Source organism: Maniola jurtina, chromosome 4 (assembly GCF_905333055.1).
Source record: "Maniola jurtina chromosome 4, ilManJurt1.1, whole genome shotgun sequence".
In the NCBI taxonomy this organism is placed as follows: Eukaryota; Metazoa; Arthropoda; class Insecta; order Lepidoptera; family Nymphalidae; genus Maniola; species Maniola jurtina.
In genome coordinates, this window is record NC_060032.1 from 15,315,806 (window position 1) to 15,340,645 (window position 24,840).

Below are 24,840 nucleotides of genomic sequence, written 5' to 3' on the forward strand. Positions count from 1 at the left end.
AATAAAATTATTTTTCAGGAGGCTCTCCCATACATGAAAAAGGAGCCGTCAAAAAAATAATTTTATTTTTATCCTAGCATGTGGGGTATCATTGTTTAGAGCTCATTGGGTAAAATACGAAAATATATATTTTTTTTATCTTATAAAATACAGAAATGGTGGGCTATCAAAGTTGTCAGTTTTAAACCATTTTTGTGACGGAGGCTATCTCAAAAACTAAACTAGTTAGTCAGGAATCTTGTCAGGAATATGAACAATGACAAATACTGAAAAAAACGATTATTAAAATAATTTCTAAGCTGTGACCAAAACAAAACAAACAATTTTTGGATTTTTCTTTTGATTTAATTGCGATGTCCTAGCTCAGAAAAGAAATGTTTCTTGTACCAATTTGATGTTCATACTTAGTTAATTATGTACGAAACCCTAAGAGACCGAGACCCGACTCGCACTTGACCGGTTTTTTACAGATAAGTACCGTAAGTACTTAGGTACTCGAGTAGGTACCTACCAACTCGTACCAATCTGTATCCATTAGAAAACGTAGCAACTTAATTACCGTGTAAAAAGGCGGAAATCTAATTATTCTAGCAGATTTTGTTAAACAAGAATTCAAATGGATTTCTTAAAAAAGATGTTTCCGCTTTCAAAGGGGAGGATACTAATTTTCTTTCAAGTCTCAAAGAAGCTTCCTTTCAAGGAGTGGAAAAAAGTTACAATCGAAAAGGAAATTTGCGTTTTAAATCCTCTAATGAAGCTGAGAAGTTTGAAATGGAGGGGCGAAAGGCTGAGAACAAATTGAGGAAAAAAAACGTTCAAAGTAATGCTCGGTTTCCGCTAAGAAAATTGTTACCTACCTACTTACCTATTTGTACAAATTATTATTAAGGACACTTTTTGCCTTCCGCAATTTATCTAAATATGTAGGTGGGTATTTACTATCTAGCACAAGCTTTAAGCTTAATTGGAGAAAAAAGGGGAATATTAGTCACAATGATAAACTTGGGTAAGTTAAGCTAAGTGGGTCAGATAAGCTCAGAAAAGCAGGTATTATTTTAAATATATTTATCGAATTATTGGAATGTTCTCCCAAAACTTACGCGAAAACACAGGTTCAACGCGTAGAGGTTACCCGAGAGTTCAATCTAAAAATACCGGCCAAGGGCGAGTTGGACTCGTGCACCGAGGGTTCCGTACTCGGGTATTTTTTCGACATTTTGCATGATAAATCAGAAACTATTATGTATAAAAATAAATAAAAATCTGTTTCAGAATGTACAAGTAAAGAAAGCCCCTGGCCCCATTAATAGGACAAGGACACGGCTAATGGGGCCAATGGGACTACACCCTTACATATGATACCCCACTTGGTATAGTTATCTTACTTTGAAAATTGAAACACATTTAATTTTTTTTAATGATGTAACTACAAATTCGCGGTTTTCAGATTTATTCCTCACCTTGTGCTATAAGACCTACCTACCTACCTTTCATGATTCTAGGTCAACGGGAAGTACCCTATAGGTTTGTTGACAGACACGACGTACATACAGACAGACAGACAACAAAGTGATCCTATAAGGGTTCCGTTTTTGCTTTTGAGGTACGGAACCCTAAAAACTTGGCAAAATAAATAATTTCATTAGAGCGTGTTTGCTATCACAACATCTAATTATCCAGTTTACGGTCTAAACACCAAAAATATGCAATTATCTCTCTTCCAAAATCTGGTAAACCTCAGGCATAGATATTAGTTCCCGGAACGTTTCTACAACATTCCATTGAGTATGATTGATTAGTATTCCAATGAGAGATGAACTACGTTTCTATGGAGCGAGTGACGGAGTGACCTCTCTTAAGGTTCGGAAAACGTGCCCAACATTTTTAAAGTTAAGTAAAACAACAGTTTGCTTTATGTAAAAAATATTATTTATTTAAATATCGTGATAATTTAATACAATACAGAATACATACAATCTGGTTGCCAGTGGAATTTGGTTGCCAGTTGCCATGTATTTTTTGACCAACGAAATAAGCAAAAATTATACTTACTAGCTTTTTGAAAAACGTCCGCATCAGTCGAAATGTACGCTTGAATTAATGTTAAAAGTTTTGGATTGCTATAAAACTACTAAGATATATAATGAAACTGAACACAGATCTTTCGCCCTATTGATCTGAGCGTCTATTTTTAAATTCGTAGACTTTTAAAAAGAAAATATGTTATATTTTTTTACATATTTTTATGTACATTTATACAAATTGAAAAAAATTGAAGAGCATCTTTGCATTTATTAACCCCCGACCGAAAAAGAGGGGTGTTATAAGTTTGACGTGTGTATCTGTGTATCTGTCTGTGGCACCGTAGCGCCTAAACTAATGGACCGATTTTAAATTAGTTTTTTTTGTTTGAAAGGTAGCTTGATCGAGAGTGTTCTTAGCTATAATCCAAGAAAATCGGTTCAGCCGTTTGAAAGTTATCGGCTCTTCTAGTTACTGTAACCTTCACTTGTCGGGGGTGTTATTTTTTAATTTACACTTGTATTAAGTGGTATTTAAAGTCTTTAAATCGAGTACAGTAAGTAGGATTCAAACTTATTGGCAGCTGAGAAGTTAGACGCAAGTCTCGTCGCATATTTATGGTCACTGACATTTTTTCTGTCACTGTATGGGCCTACTGTACCTGCGAAGACCCGCTCTAGCAGGTCACTTCTTAGCGGTCAAAAGAACTAAATCAAACTAAATAGGTATCTTACTGAAATTGGTACGTTAGAAAAAGTGTGCCATATACTCCGTACAAAATGACTTCTCACGCGCCATTTTGACTCTATGGGTCGACTGTCATGTCAATCGTACGTTTCACATGGTTTCACCTTTAATATAAGGACTAAAATCGTACTTTTGTTATGATATTTGACACATAAAGTTAAAATAGCGCGTGAAAAGTCATTTTTTAGGCATTATACAAAAAATATTTTTTGTGCCAGTTTCGATCGAAATTGTGATAGTCGTAATCGCGATTTTCATAATTTTTTAGTTTTTACAGTTCCGTACCTCAAAAGGAAAAACGGAACCCAACCCTTACATTTTTTTTAAATTATGAAAATCACGTTCCTTCAAAAACATGTCTGGAATCGCAAGTCCAGACATGTTACAAGTATGTATTAGTAGTACAATAATAGTATAGTAGCTATGTACATACATACTAAAAAGTTGATTTGCAAGTTGTTATTTAAACGTTAGACGTCAACAAATTTTGATAATATTTCTAACGTATCTCTCTCATCAAAGTGAGAGTGAGATATTGTGCTAAATTTGGTTTAATTTAGATCCACGATCCATAAGACTGATTTTTATAATAATTAATGAATTTATTCAGTAAGACAAATACAATAAGTTCTGAAGAAAATGGGTAACAATGACGTTTTTTATCTTAGACTGCACTATCGCTTACCACCAGGTGGATGGCATTCAAGGGCTAACTTGTTATGGAATTGAAAAAAAATCGTATTCAGTGGGCCAAAAAGGTTCGGATGAAAGAAACATCATTTTAATCATAAGTGTGATTCCACCGTTTTCTGCGCCAGCGCATCCATTAAGTATTGATTCACTGCTGCACAGCCGCATTGGCGATGATGGAAGGCGAGTTGATGGTCTCTCCGAGACTCTCCAGAAGCTCTTTGCGGTAATCGTCGAAGTCTCCATCGACCTGGTAAAAAGAACAATGGTTAAGAAAAAATTCAAAAGAAAAATAAAACCGACTCCAAAAACCACAAACACTAAAAAGTATAAAATATTTTTTGTTTCTACACGTGTAATGTATGTAAGAAGGCGAGCGAGCATAATAATTAAAGAAACTAGAAATCCAAGTGTGAAGCTCGCCCGACTTTATACATACATTACCCGTGTAGAAACAAAATTATTTTTTACTTTTTAGTGTTTGTGGTTTTTCAAGTTGGTTTTATTTTTCTTTTGAAAAATTTTTATTTCACAATTTTCAGTGGCCCCCACTGTACTATAATATGCTATGCCTAGTTAAAACCCTACTGTTTACTAAGATATTACACTGATCGCGAGCAATTTACTCTTTAATTTCTCCATCTCCAAAGATATTCATCAGATTTTCACCAAAATATGGGACCACCTGCAAAGTATACGCTTTCAAACAAAAAAAATATATCTCCAAATCGGTCCAGGCGTCTTAGAGTAATCGGGGAACATACATTAAAAAAAAAAAAACCGCCGAATTGAGAACTCGTCCTTTTTTCGAAGTCGGCTAAAAAGACTGTTTAGTTCAATCAGTGGTACTGATTCTACACTAAAATTGATAGATATTGCGTGTCGTACCTCGTTAATGGTCTGGTCTTCAATGACGTAGAGCGCGCAGTCCGTCTCGCGGATGAGGCGCTCGTCGTGAGACACGATGACCACGCCGCCCTTGTACTGGTTGATGGCCTCCGCCAGCGCGTCGATGCTCTCGATGTCCAAGTTGTTTGTCGGTTCATCCTGCACATATAGTCAAATAAACAAGTGTAAATTAAAAATTTATAACATCCCCGACAAGTGAAGGTACAGTAACTGGAAAAGAGCTGATAACTTTAAAATGGCTGAACCGATTTTCTTGGATTATTATCCACGCTAAGAACACTCTCGATCAAGCCACCTTTCAAACAAAAAAAAAACTCAATTAAAATCGGTTCATTAGTTTAGGAGCTACGATGCCACAGACATACACGTCAAACTTATAACACCCCTCTTTTTGGGTCGGGGGTTAATAAAATGGTCATACTTCTTCTTCGTTAGAAGATTCTTATGTTCGATTTTGTTCAACTGTAACAATAGAAAGATCGTCCGAACTGTTGTTATATACGACCTAGTCTGACCGTTATCTTGTAACTTGTATATACCGATCCTCGAATTTCATAGAAATGAAACGGAAACTCACCAGAATGACAACATCGGGAGCCATAAGCGTAAGTTCAGCCAACGCCACTCTCGCCTTTTGCCCTCCGCTCAGATCCTTCATCTTGATGGTATGCGCGTGACTCGCGAGGCCGAACGTGCCGAGCGCTTTCCTCGCCTTCTCGTATTGCAAGCCGAAGAGGCGCTGGAGGTATTCCACCGGGGACTCCTCCGCGGTCAGGTGCTCACCCGAGTGCTGGTCGAAGCGACCGATCCTCTGTTTTCAAACATTTGTATGATTAAATACTTTTTAGGATTCCGTACCTCAAAAGGAAAAAGGGAACCCTTATAGGATCACTTCGTTGTCTGTCTGTATGTCAAGAAAACCTATAAGGTACTTCGCGTTGACCTTGAATCACGAAATTTGGTAGGTAGGTATAGCGCAAGTAAAGGAATAAATCCGAACACAGAGAATTTGTGGTTACACCACAAAAATAATGCAGCGGGGACTTCTCCGTTTGACCTTGGTCAAGACGGGGTACGGGCTTTGAGGCATGGCCTCCTTGCCGGGGTGTGGCGCGTGGGGTGTTCTTTAAGCCGTTGTCGTCTAAGGCCTGCATTCTTGGCTTGGGGCCTCGAAGTCTCTGTTGTGTGTCGGATCCAGGGCCCCCGTACTGTGGGCGACGGGCTCGCGCCAACAAAAATGTGTTCACGAAAAAATTAATTTACTAAATCACATAGAGATGGCGCTGTTGTCATTAACTTGCTGTGTTGCATATAAAAATATCTTTGTGCGATGGTACGGAAACCTTCGTATGCGAGTCCTCTTGACCAGCTTTTATTCTCTATGCAGGCTAGCTTTAAAGAAGCCCCTTTCTTACGGCCGTATTCACAATCATTACTATGAGGTCTCACAGTGCGCTCGACCGCATAGTGTAGGTTCCACCAATCAGATCGTTGTAAATTGACGTGACACAGTCATCTGATTGGTGGAACTGTGAGACCTCGTGTTAAACTCACCAACCGATGGTTCCTAATCAACTCCCCACGAATGGGACTCAGCTCCCCCACTAGAAGCTTGAGGAAGGTCGACTTGCCCACGCCGTTGGGGCCGACGATGGCTATCCGAGTGTTGAGGTCGATGCCGAAGTCCACTTGCTTGAACAGAGGCTTCTGCCCAGGGAAGTTGAAGTCCACATCTACAACAAAGTTAGACGGTCAAATAGGGCTAAAGGCACGCATAAATATGGACGGCTGTCGAGGCGGCGGGTCCGGGAAGGAGAACTTGACGAGGTACTCCTTCGGTCGTTGTAGTAGACAGCGCACCGCCGTCCTCCGCCTCTTCGCGCTGAGATTTGCTTCTATTCTTCACTTACTTATTCGTTAACCTATCACCGTCTCTTTCTCATATACTTACTGTGCAAGCCCAGTATGGGCGGCTGTAAAGGCGGCGGGTCCGGGAAGGAGAACTTGACGAGGTACTCCTTCAGTCGCTGTAGCAGAGTGGTCAGCGCACCACCATCCTCCGCCTCTTCGCGCTATTTGCTTCTATCCTTTACTTACTTATTCGTTAACCTATCACCGTCTCTTTCTCATACACTTACTGTGCAAGCCCAGTATAGGCGGCTGTAAAGGCGGCGGGTCCGGGAAGGAGAACTTGACGAGGTACTCCTTCGGTCGCTGTAACAGAGTGGTCAGCGCACCGCCGTCCTCCGCCTCTTCGCGCTGAGATTTGCTTCGGTTCTTCTCTTGCTTGCGGGTTAATACTTCTTTCTGTTTCTTTTCCTGTTTATAAGAAAAAGACAAACAATTTTTTGAGCTTCCGTTCAAGAGGTAACAATAGAACTATATGAGAAAGAGACAGTATGGATATATTCATTTCTAAAGTGGCACCAAGGTTTCTTGTTGTTTGGTTCACTAAGTGTGTATATTGTGATTTTGAGTTACCTATATTTTAAAGATACCTACCTTGGCTTGGCTATGGACAAATACATAAAAAACCAAGCATTTAACTAAAATCCGGGATCACAAACCCACAATCCCAAAATACCGCAGACATATTCATACTAATGATAATATTTTTTATTTTTTATTTTTTTATTATTACACCAACAACTTCCATACAAATAAGACAAAAAAATTTACAAAAATAACTTCAGTATGGTTGTCAATTACAGGTGTATACTTTATAATTTAAAGCTATACAAGGAGCCAAAAGCTTAATTTGCTATAATCCACTAAACCAGTCAAATCTGTATGGTGAAAAATGCAGCATGCGATATGAACCGCCCGATCGCCCACTGCTAAACACGCAGGAAAAGCCGGCCACCAAGGAGCGCCACACAAATCCCAAAACCACTCGACGCACGTTTCCCACATATGTAGCATTTGATGCCTGCCAGTGTAGGCGAAGCTTGAACGTTTTTGTTAGAAGTAAAATTTAAATTTGAAGCCCCTGATGTTACCCATACTCACTTACTTACATAGTACTGTGTCTATGACAGATGTCTCTCTCTGGTGTGATCTCGGTTGGCATATCAAGTTGATTGTAAATCGTAATATTAATTAAGTAAATCAATGACCTAAAGTTACCAGTGCATATTTTTTACTCAATTCTAAAAACAATAGTTTTGTTACAAGTTCCTTAAAGGGATCACTAGTAGTCGTAATACTCACTGCAGCCTTCTTAGATTGTCCGTGCGCCTTCATCTCCTTCAAACGTTTCTCCTGCTTCTCATACTCCTTTATCTGCTCTTTTCGCTTTTGTGCGTACATTTTCTTGAACATCGAATAATTTCCCTTATAGTAGAACAGCTTCTGCTGGTCCAAGTGAATGATCTCGTTGCACACGTTGTCCAAGAACGATTGGTCGTGAGATACGACTAGTAGAGTCTTTTTCCAACCTTGTAAATAGCTGAAAATAAATTAAGTTTTAACTAGCTGTGCCCGCGACTTCGTTCGCGTGGAATAGTGACTTTTCGCGCTTTATATAGCCACGGACGCTCAGGCGCGAGGCGCCGTGATTCTTTAAATTGACATAACTTTTTTATTTATGAACCGATTGACATGAAATAAACACTAAATCCTAAGTGAAGCTTACTACAATATATTAGTGAAAACCGTATCTAAATCGAATAAGCCGTTTCTGAGATTAGCGTGCACAAACACACAGACAAACAGACAAAAAAAAAATTAATTACAATTTCGGGTTCGGCATCGATATAATAACAACCCCTGCTACTTTTTTTTTATATATTTCCATTGTACAGACACCACTTTTCTACAATTTTATTATATGTATAGATTTATTGATGCTATAAAGATAGAAACAACAACTATACATACAAGACTATAGATACAAGGAGCCAAAAGCTTAATGTGCTATAATCCGCTAAACTAGACAAATCTGTATGGTGCAATATGCAGCATGCGATATGCACCACCCGCCCTTCCACTGCTAAATATGCAGGAAAAGTCAGCCACCAAGCAAGCAATACGCATCACTACCACACAGCAATGCATATTGCATATATCATGGTCTACCGCAAAGTAACGCCTACTTTTATACAACTTTAAAGATATTTTTATTCATAGTTGAGATCTGTTAAATAATACAAAATTCGACATCTATCTAACAGGAGTGTGACTCTAAGCTTTCATACGAATGAAAACTTCACTCACTCACTCAGAGTCACTCAGAGTGACTGAAAAATTAAAATATAGTGATTGAAATATTAAATACTCACTTATCTAACCAAATCACAGCGTTCAGATCTAAATGATTCGTAGGCTCATCAAGTAGTAATAGCGTAGGTTCTATGTACAGGGCTCTGAAAATAATATACATAATATAATAGTTTCATATAATCATTACAAGATATAAACCGGTCAAGTGCGAGTCGGAGTCGCACACGAAGGGGTTCCGTACCACTGTACGAGAATATGTCCTTATTTTATTTGTTGATAAAGCAGCAATAGAAACATACTCTATGAAAATTTCAAATTTTTATCTATTACGGTTCATGAGATACAGACATGGACGGACAGCGGAAGCTTAGGAAGAGGGTCCCGTTGGCACGCTCCGGGTACGGAACCCTAAAAATTTAAAGTAAAATATTGCAATAGATACCTGGCTAAAGAAACTCTCATACGCCATCCTCCAGAGAAATTCTTAGTGGCTCGATTCTGCATTTCACGGCTGAACCCTAAACCGGCGAGAATACGTCGAGCGCGGGGTTCCGCAGAGTCCGCGCCTATTGCTTTTAGCTCGGAATACACCTGAAAACGACTTGCTAAGTAATACCATAGTAAGTTACTACCATAAAAATAGTTTTATGACTACCTTCCGGCTGAGTTTGTTGTGGGCTCTTCTCAGACTTGGGCGCGTTTGGAACCCTCGTAGCTTAAGTTTTAAGTAACGTAATTAATTATCACCACTATATCGTACAAGTTTAACAATTTTGACCATCAAAAGGAGTACAATTGTACCTACTTTGAATAAATGATTTTGACTTTGACTTCGGAACGTATTTTCTCGGATTCGGATCGGATGCAGTGCATAATCGCCCTTAGGATGATTTTTAATGACACCTATTGAAAAATAAAAATAACTAGGGATTGCATAAGAAATTGCTTACCTCGTTTAATCGATCTTGCTTTTTAAGTGCCCCCTTTTCGATTTCAGCTTCTAACTCCTTGCATTCTTTTAGTAGCTCTGAAAAAGAAACGAATTCTGCATTTAAAGCACCCTCATTTCCAACAAAATAAAAAACCAGTCAGGGTGCAAACTTACACACGATTATGTAATTTTTAATTTGAATGGGGGGCCATTTTGAATTTTTTATTTTTTGTTGTTATAGCGGCAATAGAAATATACACTCTGAAGTTTTGAGAACTCTCAAAATTTCAACTCTCTAGTTGAAATTATGGTTCATGAGATACAGCCGGCGCTGACAGACAACAAACAGACAGACGGACAGACGGCGAAGGCTTAGTAATAGGGTCTTGTTGGCACTCTTCGGGTATGGAAACCTAAAAATTAACATGCATGAACACACATATGTACGCACGAACGCACACTCGTTTACTGTACCCGCCTACGTACGTATGCACGTACGCACGTGTACATCCACGCACACTTATACGTATGCATAAACACAGATTTTAAGCACATGCACGCACACTAATACGTACACACGAACACAGGTTTTACGCATACAGAAACTTACCCGTCCTCTTAACATCTGCTTCCAGGATAGTTTCCACAGCGCTCGTGTCGTTGGCAGTGACCTCCTGCTCGCACAACAGGATGTCTATATGCGACGGGAGCGGGAAGGCACGCTGCGCCAAATGCCTCAGCAGCGTCGTCTTGCCGTGGCCGTTCGGCCCGACCAAGCCGTATCTACGACCGCTCGCAATGAGCAAATTCGCGTTGACGAACAAATCTTTGCCCTTGGCACTTATCGAGAAGTTTTCCACTTTTATATCGACCGCGTTCTCGAGTGCCGCCATCTGACCTTAAAACATAGTAAGAAAATTAAATTTGTACCCTTTACAACTAAAGATAAAGTTCAAAACTAAAACCAGACTACTCCTATAAATAGTGAAATATAGAAAAAATAATTTTTAACCGCCAACCCAAAAGAGGGGTGTTATAAGTTTGATGCGTGTATCTGTGTATCTGATTTTGTTCATTAACGTAGCATAATATGTTACCTGGACCACAATAACGACTCGATTGACACCACATTCATCAAAATTGGCTCGGTAGACTAGGCGCTACTGTTGAATATACATACATAGACTGCTACAATCATAACCCTTCCCTTTGACTTTGCCGATAGTCGTGTCAAAATATACGATATACGAAATGACGCGTAATATAAGAAAAAATGTTCGCGAATCATAATTGACAGATACACACGTCAAACATATAGCACCCCTCTTTTTGGGTCGGGGGTTAAAAAGATTTTTTGAAAATTCTACACCTAAGGGGTCAAATAGGGAGTTGATATTTTCTGAGGTCCACGCGGACGAAGTCGCAGGTATAAGTTAGTCAAATAATAAGACGTATCTGATGGTGTGACCTAATTTTTCTCAAGGCCTTATCTCTGGGAACTCACCTGCAGATTTCTGTGCTTGGCTGACTGTGAAGTTGGCGTCCAGGTCACTGTGGCCCTGCCCTCCCTTCTTAGTGAGGAGCTCCACTTGCTTCTCATACTCTTGCTGTTTCTTTAGTTTCTTCTTCTCTTTATGGCTCATTTTCTTTTCTGCCGGCTCTGATTTCTCTTCTGATGCCTGAATAATATTCAGGGGCTCGATTACAGTATATTACGGAAATTACTCATTTATATTCTGTTTGTCTGTCTGTCCGTCTGTCAAGAAAACTTATAGGGTACATCCCGTTACCTAGAATCATGAAATTTGGCAGGTAGGTAGGTCTTATAGCACAAGTAAAGGAAAAAATCCGAAAACCGTGAATTTGTGGTAACATCACCAAATAAAATTAAAATGTGTAATTAGTATTTTCAATTTTCATAGTAAGATAACTACACCAAGTGTGTATCATAATGAAAGGTATTTACCTGTACATTCTAAAACAGGTTTTATTTATTTTTATGCATAATAGTTTTTGATTTATCATGCGAAATGGGGAAAAAATACCTGAGTACAGAACCCTTGATGCGCGAGTCTGACTCGCACTGGCCGATTTTTTTTAATAATTAAATTTTTCTCACCTTTGTTTCTTCTTGTTCTTCCTCCGGTTCTGGTTCTTCTTCCTTTATTTCAAATTTTTTTAATTCTTCTTCAATGTTATCTATATTGTTTTTCTTTCTCTGTTTCACTGCAAGCAATGCACATAATACTTCGAGTAAATACTTATTACATTCTTAGAACACAATAATCATATGAAATGAAATATTAAACTTGTTGGTTGGTATTTAATGATGGACGACGGCGGTGTAGTAGACATCTTTATTTGGTGCAGGCTTATCATCGACTCCTCTTACGAACTAACAGTAATTATAATCAAATCTTATAAGTTATTGTCTTAAAGATATTTCTTAATTTAACCTACATAATTTTGCATCACCTTTTGTTCTAATTCAACGCGTAAGCAACCTACATATTACAAATTGTCTTACATTTCCAATTGTTATATAGCCTGCAAAACAAGTAGTTAAATCTGAAGTTTTGCACAGGTCATAGACTAAGCATTAAATACGCGAACCCAGCTATGATCTGTTCATCATCATCATGATCAACCCATTGCCGACACACTACTGAGCACGGATCTCCTCTCAGAATGAGAAAAGTTTAGGCTAAATCTCACTGCGCTGGCACAGTTCACGACAGTTAGGAAACTTGCAACAAAACGTCGCTTCGACGTCACTGGCGGGCGTCAAATGTTACCTACATTTGACGCTAGTAGGCTATGAAACGACTATTTTTCTTTGATTACACATTACCCATAGCCTAATATTTGACAGATCATATATTCAAGAGTTCCCTCACTGGCAGGTTGGCACACTTCACACAACTTGGGTTACATTATGGAGAACTCTCAGGCATGCGCGTGGGAACATGACCGATGTAAGTTTATTCTACAGTTTGCATGTGCACCTGCATTTCAGGAATTTGTTGGTCCGCCCCTTGAATAACCGGCCCATATATGCAAACAATAGATTACAACATGGGGTTATTCAACAGGCGGACAAAAAATTCCCGAAAGATCGGCAACGCATCGGCGGTTTCTTTGGTGCTGTAAATCTTCATGGGCGGCGGTAATCACTTAACATCAGGTAGTCCGCCGGTTTGCTCGCTATTTTATTATTTAAAAAAAATGCAGGTTGAATCCTCATGATGTTTTCCTTCGCCGTTAAAGTAAGTGATAAGTGTATTATTGCATACCGAAAGGTAGAATTTGGAGCACCTAACAATAATAGTTTTAAGATCTGTAAACTAACCCAAATTCGCAATAAAGATTATTGAATTATTGAATTGAATTATTAACTAAGACAGTTCCTAATACTGGTTAATTTATTTTTGGGCGTATTCTAAGGGACTTACTTTTGCTTCTAACAACAGGTTTCAGTACATCTTCATCTTCTGACTCTGTTTTTAACTCCTTATCGCTTTCCTCATCCGGCCAATCATCCTTCTTGCCTTTACCTTTAATTCCATTGAAAACAAAAAAAAAAAAAATATTAATTTTATTTCATATGGAGGCCAGAACACTCAGTTATTGACACAATATTATTATGATTCACATTTAATTATTATGTAGATATTTAAAAGATAAAAAATGATAAGAAAGAAAGGAATCCAAAAACAGACAAGCAATTACCACATTGTTTTCTCCACTGAGTCGACATTGGCGGAATTATTGCGGAACACAAAGCCGCAGTACAAAGAGCCATAGAGAAGAAAAGAAGAATAAGTAACTATAATATAATACTAATAATTATGAATGTAATACTTTGCAATGCCCTGATGGTTATTTTATGTTGTCAATCACTACCCATATTATAAATGCCAAATATTGTCAGTCGGTTAAACTATTGGGCTGTGAAAAGGTGACAGACAAACAGATACACTTTCCATTTATAATATTAAGTATGGATTTTATGATGTAAGACATCACAGCAATGAAAATAAAAGAAAGAAGTTGTAAGAAACTGACCTTTCTTCCCTTTCGCCTTAACAGGTGGTGGGGCATTACTGGACACATTGCTCACTACAGACTTTGCATCATCTTGATCCTCATCATCTGACGACTCAGCAGCTACCACTTTCTTTTTATTTTTAGCTTTAACAAAAGCCACCCAATAAAGCATTTTTATACAAATAGCATACAAAAGAGCACTTGGGGCATTTGATGTTAAGTGATTATTGTAAACAACTGCACAAGAGGAACTGTCTATCCATCACTGACAGACAGGTGGACAAGCAGATGGACAGCAGAGGATTAGAAATAAGGTTTCACCCTTCGGGCACGAAACCCTAAAAAATATATTTATAGTTATGGTGTTTCTACACTTCAAGGAAATTTCTAAATAAGTTTTAAATACATATCAAAAATTGCAGAACTGGCAAGATTCGAACCTGCGTCTCCTGAGATCGTGACCAAAGCCTCAACCACTAGGCGACGGTTCGCTTGCTGCCAGTGCCAAAATTCGAGATAATACATTTACTCACTCAGTACTGAAACAACTTTTAATGGCATCTAGTAGGGACACTTTGCAGTTATCAAAAATACTTTCAAAAAGCCCATATTACAGTGCAACTTTTTGAATTTTTAAATAAAAATTAGTTTCAGGAATAGTGACTGTCAAAGTTTTTGGAAACTGGCATACCTGCTGGACCCTACCTTATGTGTATTTTGACACACACTTAAGCTGTTATAATTATACAAGTACATAATATGTAATTTAAAGCCTCAAAGGTCGGGGGCCCACCCATTGCACTATTGTCATACCCACTCCTGGCACAAGCTTTACGCTTAATTGGAGGGGAAAGGGGAGTATTAGTCATGATTAGCATGGCTAATATTCTTATTTATAAAAAAAAAATTCTTACCTTTCTTTTTTGAGACAGGTTTAGCTATTTCTTCATCTGAAATCTCTTTGGTCTCTTCATCACTGTTACCATCCGACCAATCATCATCTTTCTTGCCTTTACCTGCAACATGCAATCAAATTACACATAACATTTCATTTTCTCAACTTTGGACTGATGATCATACCTGGTAACTGTTTAGTATTTTCTCATCACTAATCTTTAGTATATTATTTAACCTGGTAATAATATGTATTAAGCCTCAATAGCTCAACAGTTATAGGAGCAGACTGAAAACCGAAAGGTCGGAGGTTCAAACCCCACCCGTTACACTATTGTCGTACCCACTCCTAGCACAAGCTTAAGGCTTAGTTGGAGGGGAAAAGGGGAATGTTAGTCATGATTAAAATGACTAATATTCTTCAAAAAAAAATGTATGTCTTGCTCCATTTAGTATATACCTTTTTCTCTCTTTTCAATAAGTAATAAATGGATGTATTAAACATTGCTCCATGATTTAATTCAAAATCATGAATAATACCACAGTTGGGTCATCCAGAAATAGCTCATTGTCAACCAGTGAGTCTCCTCAAGCCCATAGGCACAAAAGACATCTCAAGATACTTAGTTGCCCATACAATAACATTGAAGGCAGGTAAATAAAACATTATTGTATGTTAATAAAAGCAACAGGGATAAAAATATTTTTTTTGATAGGTTTATATACCTAATAGAGTTAAGTCTCTCAATCTGTAACCTCTCTCCATGAAACCCACGGCAACATGGGCGATCTACACAGCTTCTGGCATAGGTCAACTAAGTTTACCCATCAGACATTAATATTTTCACGGTGTAAGACCCTAAATCCACAAGAACAAAGGCACAGGATAAACTAGTACCTATTTACAAAATGTTTAGGACCTTTATATTATATTATATTATATATACTAACCTTTCTTTTTCTTATTCTGTTTAGCAGCTGATTTAGATGCAGTACTTGTAGCATTACTAACAAGTGACTTGTTATCATCCTCGTCATCAGACGGGTCCCCACCGCCTTTCTTTTTACTAGCTGAAGAGTAAAAAAATAAGGTAAATTATGACCCAAAAAATACGTGTCACATACCTACATGTCATCGAATTTTTACTTGATTCCGTACCTTTCTTTTGTGACTTTTTAACTGGCTTAGGCACATCCTCCTCGTCTGATATTTGTGGTTTCTTCACTATATCCTCATCGTCACTTAAGTCCTTATTCCCTTTACCTTTCTTTTTGCCCTTACCCTTGGTCTTTGAGGTTATGTCTTGAGTATCGTTCGAAGATTTTTTCTCCTCGAACTCCTCGTCTAGTTCCTGATTTTTCTTATTTGCTCTTTTCTTCGACATGGTTGATTTCAAGTTTCAACACGAATTCTAAATTTGGATAAAGTTAAAAGTTTAACTTTCAAGTTTCAGCTCTGAGATTTGACATTTGACTTTTGGTTTGACAGTTGACAGTTTAACACTTTGGCACTTTGACAGTTGATAGATGGTTGACAACTTTTTTTTCAACTGGCTCTGGAATCTAGCTTTTTGATCCTACAGTCAGCACAGAATATCAGTGGAACGTTATGTAGGTATCGATAAGGTAGGTTTTAATAAAATGCCGTCAAGTGTGAGTTGGACTCACACATGAAGGGTTCCGTACCATCGCACACGAAATAACGCTTTGCTATTTTTTTTAATCTTCATTGTCATGCAGTAATTCAAAATTATTATTTGTTGTTATTGCGGTGACAGAAATAACTACTCATTGTGATTTTCAACTTAGCCATTATGGTTCATGAGATTCAAAACGCTGACAGACAGACGGAAGGACGGACAGCGGAGGCTTAGCAATAGGGTCCCTTTTTTGGCAACTTTTGGGTACGGAACCCTAATAAAATATCTATTAGGTATGCTAGTGGTCGTTTAATAAAAAGAAATATTCTGCCGTGAAAAAGTAAAAGCCTGCATAAAGGCCAACGCTAAAAATAATAACCAACTGTTTTAGGGTTCCCTACCTCAAAAGGAACCCTTATAGGATCACTTTGCTGTCTGTCTGTCTGTCAAGAAACCTATAGGCTAGGGTAGGGTAACTACTTCCCGTTGACCTAGAATAATGAAATTTGGTAGGTTAAAATGTGCTCATTAACAAATATCTAATTAATAAGTATTTATAATTTTCAAAGTAATATAACTATACCTACCTACCAAGTGGGGTATCATATGAAAGGGATTTCCTACATTCTAAAAACAGATTTTTATTTACTTATTTTTATGAATGATAGTTTTTGATTTATCGTGCAAAATGACGAAATAATACCCGAGCACGGAACCCTCGGTGCGCGAGTCTGGGCTACGCGAGAAGACTCGTACCGTTGCCCTTCCATTCAGCTCACTTCCTCACACTTCGTTTCACTAGAGGTTGCCGGCTCACTTCGCTCGTCAGTCTCCATCTCCTTCTCCGCGCTGTGCTGTGCTAATTGGTTGGTCTCTCAAAATGGTATGGGATTACGTAGAGTGGACCCCACATTAACTTCTCTCCGTGGATAGAGTAAGGAAGACTACGAAGGTGATAGGTATTATAGAAACGGAAAAGGCAAACAAAACTCTTTTGTCTCATATACTTGTATGAAAACTGCTAGTTTGAAAAAAATATTCTGACAAAGGACAGAAGAACAACAGAAGACGTTAGAACAGAAAAATAGAATATCATCCGATAAAATCATGGAGCGTTTATTCGATTTCTCGCGTTTTATAATTATTGGTTTGTTTTTATTTATGTACACTACTAGCTCTTGCTTTGGCGAAAATGTGAAGAAGAGTGTGGACGAGGTCCATGATGATGGCATCGACGACGAACCAAAAGACGAATCCCAAGAATCCATGGGCATCGCTTCTGATCTCTCCGAGCCAACTAACGTCACATTATGTACTAGGCGAAAGAACTCGAAGATGCATGAAATTCGTCCGGCAAGTGCTAACCAGTTTCCATTTATGGTAGCTCTAATGTCTCCTCGTAACCAATACGTTTGCGCTGGCACCCTCATTTCAAACGGTCTGGTACTCACCACTGCCCAGTGCACTGCATCTGTTAGCTATGCCCTGATTAATACTACAAAGGATAGAAAAGACGATAGTGCAGTATCCTTGCATGTAATCAAAAGTGAAAAATTCCCCACATATTCAGGCCCCAATTCAGTAAAAAACGTTGCAATAATTTATACAGAAAAGCACAACAGCACAATTGCTTCTAAAATCAATCTCAGCAATTACACTTCTTCGAGCAGACTTAATGATGTAGAAGCAATAGGGTTTGGATTAAACGCTGATGTTGGGCAGGTGAAAGAGTTGCAGTATGTTGGATTAGATGCAAGAGATAACAAGGAAAATGCTATAGTAGGTTTTATCGATTGTATAGATACGAAAGTGCCTACGTGTTTCAAAGACAAAGGTGGTCCACTCGTAGTTGATAACGAATTGGTAGGATTAATCACTAACGGTCAAGACGAATGCACCAATGAAATAGTGTCTACATATGCGATAAATAAACGTATGGTTAATGCTTTGCCAATCTATACCGTTAAAGCATGGCTGGACCAAAAAATTACAAAAGCCGTAGAGCCAGGAGATGAACCATTGGAGACTTTTCCAAAAAAACCAGCAGCTCGCGTCGGTGTTGTGCACCGGATGACTAGCGGAGGAGACAACATTGAAGTCATGCCCCTGTATTATCTACCGATGCTACTTGGTTTTTGTTTCTATTAATTTAAAATACTTAAAATTTTCTGTGTTAAAACTTCTTGAATAAAACAATTTATTATTAGCAAATTTTTTTACTCAATAGTATTTACATTTCAATTAAATTATAATTAAAAATAAATAAAGATCTGTTTTAGAATGTACAGGTAAAGCCCTTTCGTATGATACCCCACTTGGTATAGTTATTTTTTTGAAAATTGTAAAGTATCTTACAGGTTTTCTTGACAGACACGACGGACGGACGGACGGACGGCCGGACGGACTGACAGACAGACAGACAGACAGACAACAAAGTGATCCTATAAGGGTTCCGTTTTTCCTTTTGAGGTACGGAAGACCACTACTTGTTAAAGATTTAAATTCGCATACGGTACAATGGTAACGTCTTTCACCAATGTGAACTTGTGTATGACTCGCCAGGGTACTGTTTACTGCACATTTATAATTGCATAGGTGACAAGAATATGGCTTGTATCCAGCGTGGGTTCGTATGTGCTTCAATAGCTTTTCTTATTTGCACACCTGTACTCACATACCTCACAGGAATAAAACCCTGCGTCCGAGTGCGCGTGTTGTGTTCGCATATACCTCGTCAAGTTATATCGATATTTGCATTTGTACAGGCAAATCGTGCAAACGAATGGTTTCTCTTCAGTGTGAGTCTTTATGTGTTCAACCAAGAGACTCACAACCACTCGCTACGACTGTTACAGCTGATCACACAGCGATGCACCATAAATCGCTTTCTACACATAAAACTAGTAATATTTGCAACAATTTACTAATCACAAAGGCTTGTTGGGCACAGATGACAACTGTGCCCAACAAACGCTAAACTATGACAAAGGCAAAAAAATGTGCTTTTGCTCTTATCGCTATTCAGAGCTTTTCCATACTTACTGCAATAGCGCGCCTAGAACACACGAGTTAGAAGATGCCTATTCAAGGTACCTTTTTTTTTCTCTCTCGTCTGGCTTTACAAAGATTAGCCAATGTCAAGTTTGTAGTTATTTGCAACAAGTTAGATAAACTATACAAGTATGGACCCCGTCTGTGCCGGCGCTCGCCGACATACGCACGGCACCCCCTTAGAGCGCTTTCCAGACAGTTTTAATAAAAAAACCACTCCAATAAGGCAGAGCACGCCCGCCAGCTAACACCAACACAGACGAAGTCCTTCAATGTACCTATACCTTACCTAGGTAGATTATTATCTAGGTAGGTAACGATTAATGTCATCTTAGTATAGATGTCCCCATTGTATGTCAATCGTTGCAACGGCGATAAAACTTGTTAACCCCCGACCGAAAAAGAGGGGTGTTATAAGTTTGACGTGTATATCTGTGTATCTGTCTGTGGTATCGTAGCTCCTAAACTAACGAACCGATTTTAATTTAGTTTTTTTTGTTTGAAAGGCAACTTGATCGTGAGTGTTCTTAGCTATAATCCAAGAAAATTGGTTCAGCCGTTTGAAAGTTATCAGCTCTTTTCTAGTTACTGTAACCTTCACTTGTCGGGGGTGTTATAAATTTTTAATTTACACTTGTTTAGTACTTACTTACCTACGTACATAGGTTTAGTACGAACAGCTGATAGTTAACATCCGAGCGGCAATTATCTCGCCTCGATAGCAGTCACATGTTTTATGATTCCGATCTTTATAATTTGTTACGAGTTAGTGCGGCCGCACACCGCTCCAAGTTGTGATTGCATCATCATCATCCATTGTCGTTATCATCATAATACCACTACCCATGGAATAGAGTAGAGTAGAGTAGGGTAGGGTAGGGTAAAGTAGAGTAGAGTAGCGTAGAGTAGAGTAGAATAGAATATATTTTATTCAAGTAAACTTTTTACAAGTACTTTTGAATCGTTAAAATAATTTACCACTGGTTCGGAATCACAGACCACTTTATGTTCGGAATGCATATCATTGGATCGATAGAGAAAAAAATCGCTTTCCAACAGTAACTACATAAATATATGAATTAGTGTACTTAGGACAAAAATATGGGACATACTTTTTGGAAGATTTTATTGGACGACATTTGAATTTCCAAAGTATGTTTTTTACCCTTCAATGGCACCGCAATGGAGTAACGGATTGACATGATTTTTTGCATGGATATAGTCAAAGACCTGGAGACTGATATAGGGTACTTTTTATCCCGGAAAATCAGAGTACCCACGGGATTTAAATAACAAAAAATCCACGTGGACGACCTCACAGGCATCAGCTAGTCACAAAATATTAGTACAGTAGAATATTAATTTAGTTGAATACCATGGTCTTGGACTATAAATTATTGTACATACAGTTTCCATCGTTTTTGGACCAATGTTTTTGCAAATAATAATTGATTAATTATTTATTTATCAATCCACCGCTCGGCTCTGTTCAGAATAAGAATTGAGAAGAGTTTAGGCCAAAGTCCACCACATTGGCTGCAGATTGACATACTTTACACACCTTTGAGAACATTATGGAGATTGGAGAACTCTCAGACATGCGGGTTTCCTTACGGTGATATTTAAAAGCTGATAAAGGCTTTATTTATTAATATTTATTTAAAGCCTCTATTATATCAAATCATAGCAGTAAGTAGCCCAGTGTGCGGCCACTCTTTCAAGCCTTTGTAACGTCCGGCGCATTTAACAATGCTATGTTATGTTCCAGTGAACATGTTTTACAACTTTGAACTCACATAGACCGTATGAGTACCTAGGCATTGTTGTGTAAATAAACGTCTGTTTCTGACTTATTGTATACTAGCTGATGCCCGCGACTTTGATCCCGTGGATATAGGTTTTTGAAATACCGTGGGAACTCATTGATTTTGCGGGATGAAAAGTAGCCTGTGTGCTAATCTATATTAATAAATAAAATTGGTGTGTCTGTCTGTAATTTCGAAATAACTACCTCATATTAAGCTCATATGGTTATTTGAACGATACCATAACTGAATCACACGTTTCTATACTAATAAATAAAATTGGAGTGTCTGTCTGTAATTTCGAAATAACTACCTCATATTAAGCTCATATGGTTATTTGAACGATACCATAACTGAATCACACGTTTTTAAAATTTTTGTCTGTCTGTCTGTCTGTCTGTCTGTCTGTCTGTCTGTCTGTCTGTTTGAAAAGGCTAATCTTTGGAACGGCTGAACCGATTTTGACGGGACTTTCACAGGCAAGTAGAGGATTGACCAGGGCGTAAAATAGGCTACTTTTTTAACCGACTTTTAAAAAGGGAGTTGTGTTTTTCTACCTATGTACACCGAAATCTCCGAGATTTCTGAACCGATTTGCGTCATTTCTTTTTTAATCGATAGAGGAACTTTGCGACATTGTTTCATAAAAAATTTGGAGTCCAACTCCTCAATCCTGATGCTGCAGGGGATCTGACCAATCCACGCGGGCGAAGCTGCGGGCATCAGCTAGTCTAGGGTATAATCTATCTCCATTCCAGTAGTTTTTGCGTGAAGGAGTAACAAACATCCATAGATACCTACACACAAACCTTCACTTTTATATAATTTTTTTTTTTATAAAAGAATATTAGCCATTTTTAATCATGACTAACATTTCCCTTTCCCCTCCAACTAAGCGTTAAGCTTGTGCTAGGAGTGGGTACGACAATAGTGCAACGGGTGGGGTTTGAACCGGCGACCTTTCGGATTTCAGTCCACTCCTATAATCGTTGAGCTATTGAGGCTTAGTGTGATAGCAGGATATTTAAGTAGGATTCACGAGCTAAACCCAATTTTTATAAGCGTTTCGAATTGAGTCCCCAGAGCCTATAATATGCGTTGAGAATGGCCACCACAGAACACCCCTGGCTCTTCCAACATCAATGATGGCCACCAAAAGGGTTAGCGGGTAGCAAAGTAACAAAAAAATTGATCAAGTGCGAGTCAGACTCGCACACGAAAGGTTTCGTACCATCAAAGCAAGAAATAATACTTTTTTTTTTAATTTTCATGGCGGACAGTTTGAATTTTTATTATTTTTTGCTATAGCGGCAATAAACTTAAAGTCAGAAAATTTCAGGTCTCTACCTATTATGGCTCACGAGATACAGCTCGCTGACAGACAGACGGACGGGCAGACAGCGGAAGCAGCAGAGGCTTAATAATAGAGTCCCATTAGCACCATTTGGGTACGGAACCCTAAAAAATGCCCCGGTACTCGAAGTTTATCGTCCTTATTAACATGATTAACCTTGCTAATCATCTCATTCTGCTTAACCGCACAAAGAGGAAACAAACCACGCTATTTGTAGTAGTCGAGGCCAATGCTATTGATGTATCCGGCGCCTGAGTCTTAGGTTAAAATCTATAGACCGCACTTTGGCTTTGCTTAGACTTAAGTTTCAGTTAAAACGAGACAGATGTATGCTAGCGGTATAGCGCTGTCTCGTTTTAACAGTGTCTTAAGTCTGAGCAAAGTCAAAGTGCACTCTATAGATCTCAGCCTTAGTACATTAATTAAGTACGTAGTACCTACTTACTCAGGAGTTACTCTCAAATCAGAAATGAGGAGATTCGTAGGAGAACTACAGAAACCGACATAAGCTCAGCGGATGGCAAAGCTGAAGCGGTAACCTAGGTAACCTAGTAATCTACGCTACAGGAAAGATAAAAAAGTCTTTGTACCTACAATAAGTTGGGCTTATACGTGCTTGTACCTACTTAGACAAACCCACACTTCTTAGAAACCTACGAGTATTGTTTGCCATGTCCAGACCAGCGCAAACAAAGAGCGTAAGTATTTGAGGATCTTGTGAAACCGCAATTAGCTAGTGGCGTCTTTTCATAGAACTTGCCTTTTAAGATTTGTACACACAGATAATATTAGGTATACACAATCGATAGACTTATAAATTCCTTTCAATGCAAGAGTGAACGGTCAACGGAGTCTTTACCACACTGATAATCGCAGGTAGGTAGTTCTTATAGCACAAGTAAAGGAAAAAAACCGGAAACCGTGAATTTGTGGTTAGGTAAATCACAAAAAAAAATAAAAATTAAAATGTGTTCATAAACAAATAATTAGTATTTTCAATCTTCAAAGTAAGATAACTATACCTTTTTTTTTTCTCTTTCGTCTGGCTTTACAAAGATTAGCCAATGTCAAGTTTGTAGTTATTTGTAGCAAGATAGTTAAACTATACGCACGCACGGCACCCCTTTAGAGCGCTTTCCAGTCAGTTTTAACAAAAAAAAAAAAAAAAACACTGCAAAAAGCACAAGGCAGAGCACGCCCGCCAGCTAACACCAACACAGACGAAGTCCATAACTATACCTATACATAGGGTATCATTTATCAGATTTTTGTACATTTTTATGCTTAATAGTTTTTGATTTATCGTGCAAAATGTCGAAAAAAAAATAGATAGCCGAGTACGGAACCCTCAGTGCAAAAGCTAACTCGTATTTGGCCAGTTTTTCAATGCAGAAAATCAAAGAGTTTCCTCGGGATTTTTAGAAACCTAAATCCATGTGGACGAAAACGTCGACATCAGCAGCAGAGGGGTAAAGCTTTCTAATTCTAGCTAAAACTAATAAATTCCGTTAAATAGGTACCTAGTTAGTTCAGAAATCAGAATTTATAGATTAGAGACAAACAGATAAATCTTTCCTCTTTATAATAATAATTTAGGTTATTACGGGCTAAGTGTAGCAAAAGATAAGATTAAAAATGTAGATTCTAAAACAAAAATAGAAAAAAAAATATATAATTATAATAGCATAGCTGATTATGATTAGTGATTTGTACTTAAAATTAACTAAAGAATAAATAAAATTCAGTGTAATTTTTTTTAACTTGGAATGCTAAAAGCGGGAATGCTAGAATAAAGCAAAAAATCGAAAATGTAAAAAAGCCAAGTTCTTTTTATACTTATTTTTTTTTAGTATTTAATTAAAGTTTTCATTTACCTAGGCAAATTGGAGCCAAACAACATGGAGCCAAAGTCCATTGAATTGGGATGATGCCTACCAATGTCAAAAATAAATTATTACTTAGGAATTATTAAATAGAGGGTCTTCCAAAATTCGTAAGATCCACGTCCGCTGTTAGTTTTAAGTTTGCTAACCATTTTAAATCATCGATTTAATTAAAAAAAACGTTGAATTATGTCAAATATCTATGACGTCACATATGTGAATTTCATACAAGCTTTCATACGAGCGTTTTGACGTTTGATAAAAAGTCACTGATTTGACTAGTAATCATCCCTATTGTAAATTATATAATAATTGCGTCACTATGAAATATAAGTAAGTACCTACTTATCGACACACATTTTGTTGTAGATTAAATAAATTAAATAATCTTGATGTACAACAAATGAAATACTTAACGCCATCTCGTATCGATTATCCAATTTATCTTGCGAATTGAGATCCACAAACTTGTTATAGATCATAATAGATGGCGTTAGTAGTAGTAGTTACAAAATTACAAAGCTAAAGGTCAATTAGTCAATAATACAGATAATAGGTGCTTTGTATTGATTTCATCATTAGATAAATGGACTACTTTTTGTTTCTCAGTGGATGAATCAATCACAAAGATCAATAAAACAGAAAA

At 37.9% G+C, this 24,840-nt stretch overlaps 2 protein-coding genes across 2 annotated transcripts; one reads left to right on the forward strand and one right to left on the reverse strand.

Moving 5' to 3' along the window:
* Positions 1-3,037: 3,037 nt before the first annotated feature.
* Positions 3,038-15,942, reverse strand: LOC123864125 (ATP-binding cassette sub-family F member 1). The gene is made up of 17 exons (XM_045904381.1): positions 15,621-15,942; positions 15,413-15,532; positions 14,482-14,583; positions 13,586-13,711; positions 12,973-13,074; positions 11,640-11,746; positions 11,025-11,199; positions 10,131-10,418; positions 9,540-9,616; positions 9,032-9,180; positions 8,649-8,732; positions 7,579-7,816; positions 6,507-6,687; positions 5,923-6,101; positions 4,946-5,179; positions 4,348-4,506; positions 3,038-3,709 (listed from the first exon to the last, which is right to left on the reverse strand). Exons 1-17 carry the CDS (start codon positions 15,844-15,846, stop codon positions 3,608-3,610), a joined length of 2,649 nt encoding a protein of 882 aa, XP_045760337.1. The 5' UTR covers positions 15,847-15,942; the 3' UTR covers positions 3,038-3,607.
* A 1,196-nt stretch (positions 15,943-17,138) lies between these two features.
* Positions 17,139-18,301, forward strand: LOC123864150 (mast cell protease 3-like). The gene has a single exon (XM_045904425.1). The coding sequence runs from the start codon at positions 17,209-17,211 to the stop codon at positions 18,247-18,249; it is 1,041 nt and encodes a 346-aa protein (XP_045760381.1). The 5' UTR covers positions 17,139-17,208; the 3' UTR covers positions 18,250-18,301.
* Positions 18,302-24,840: the final 6,539 nt, after the last annotated feature.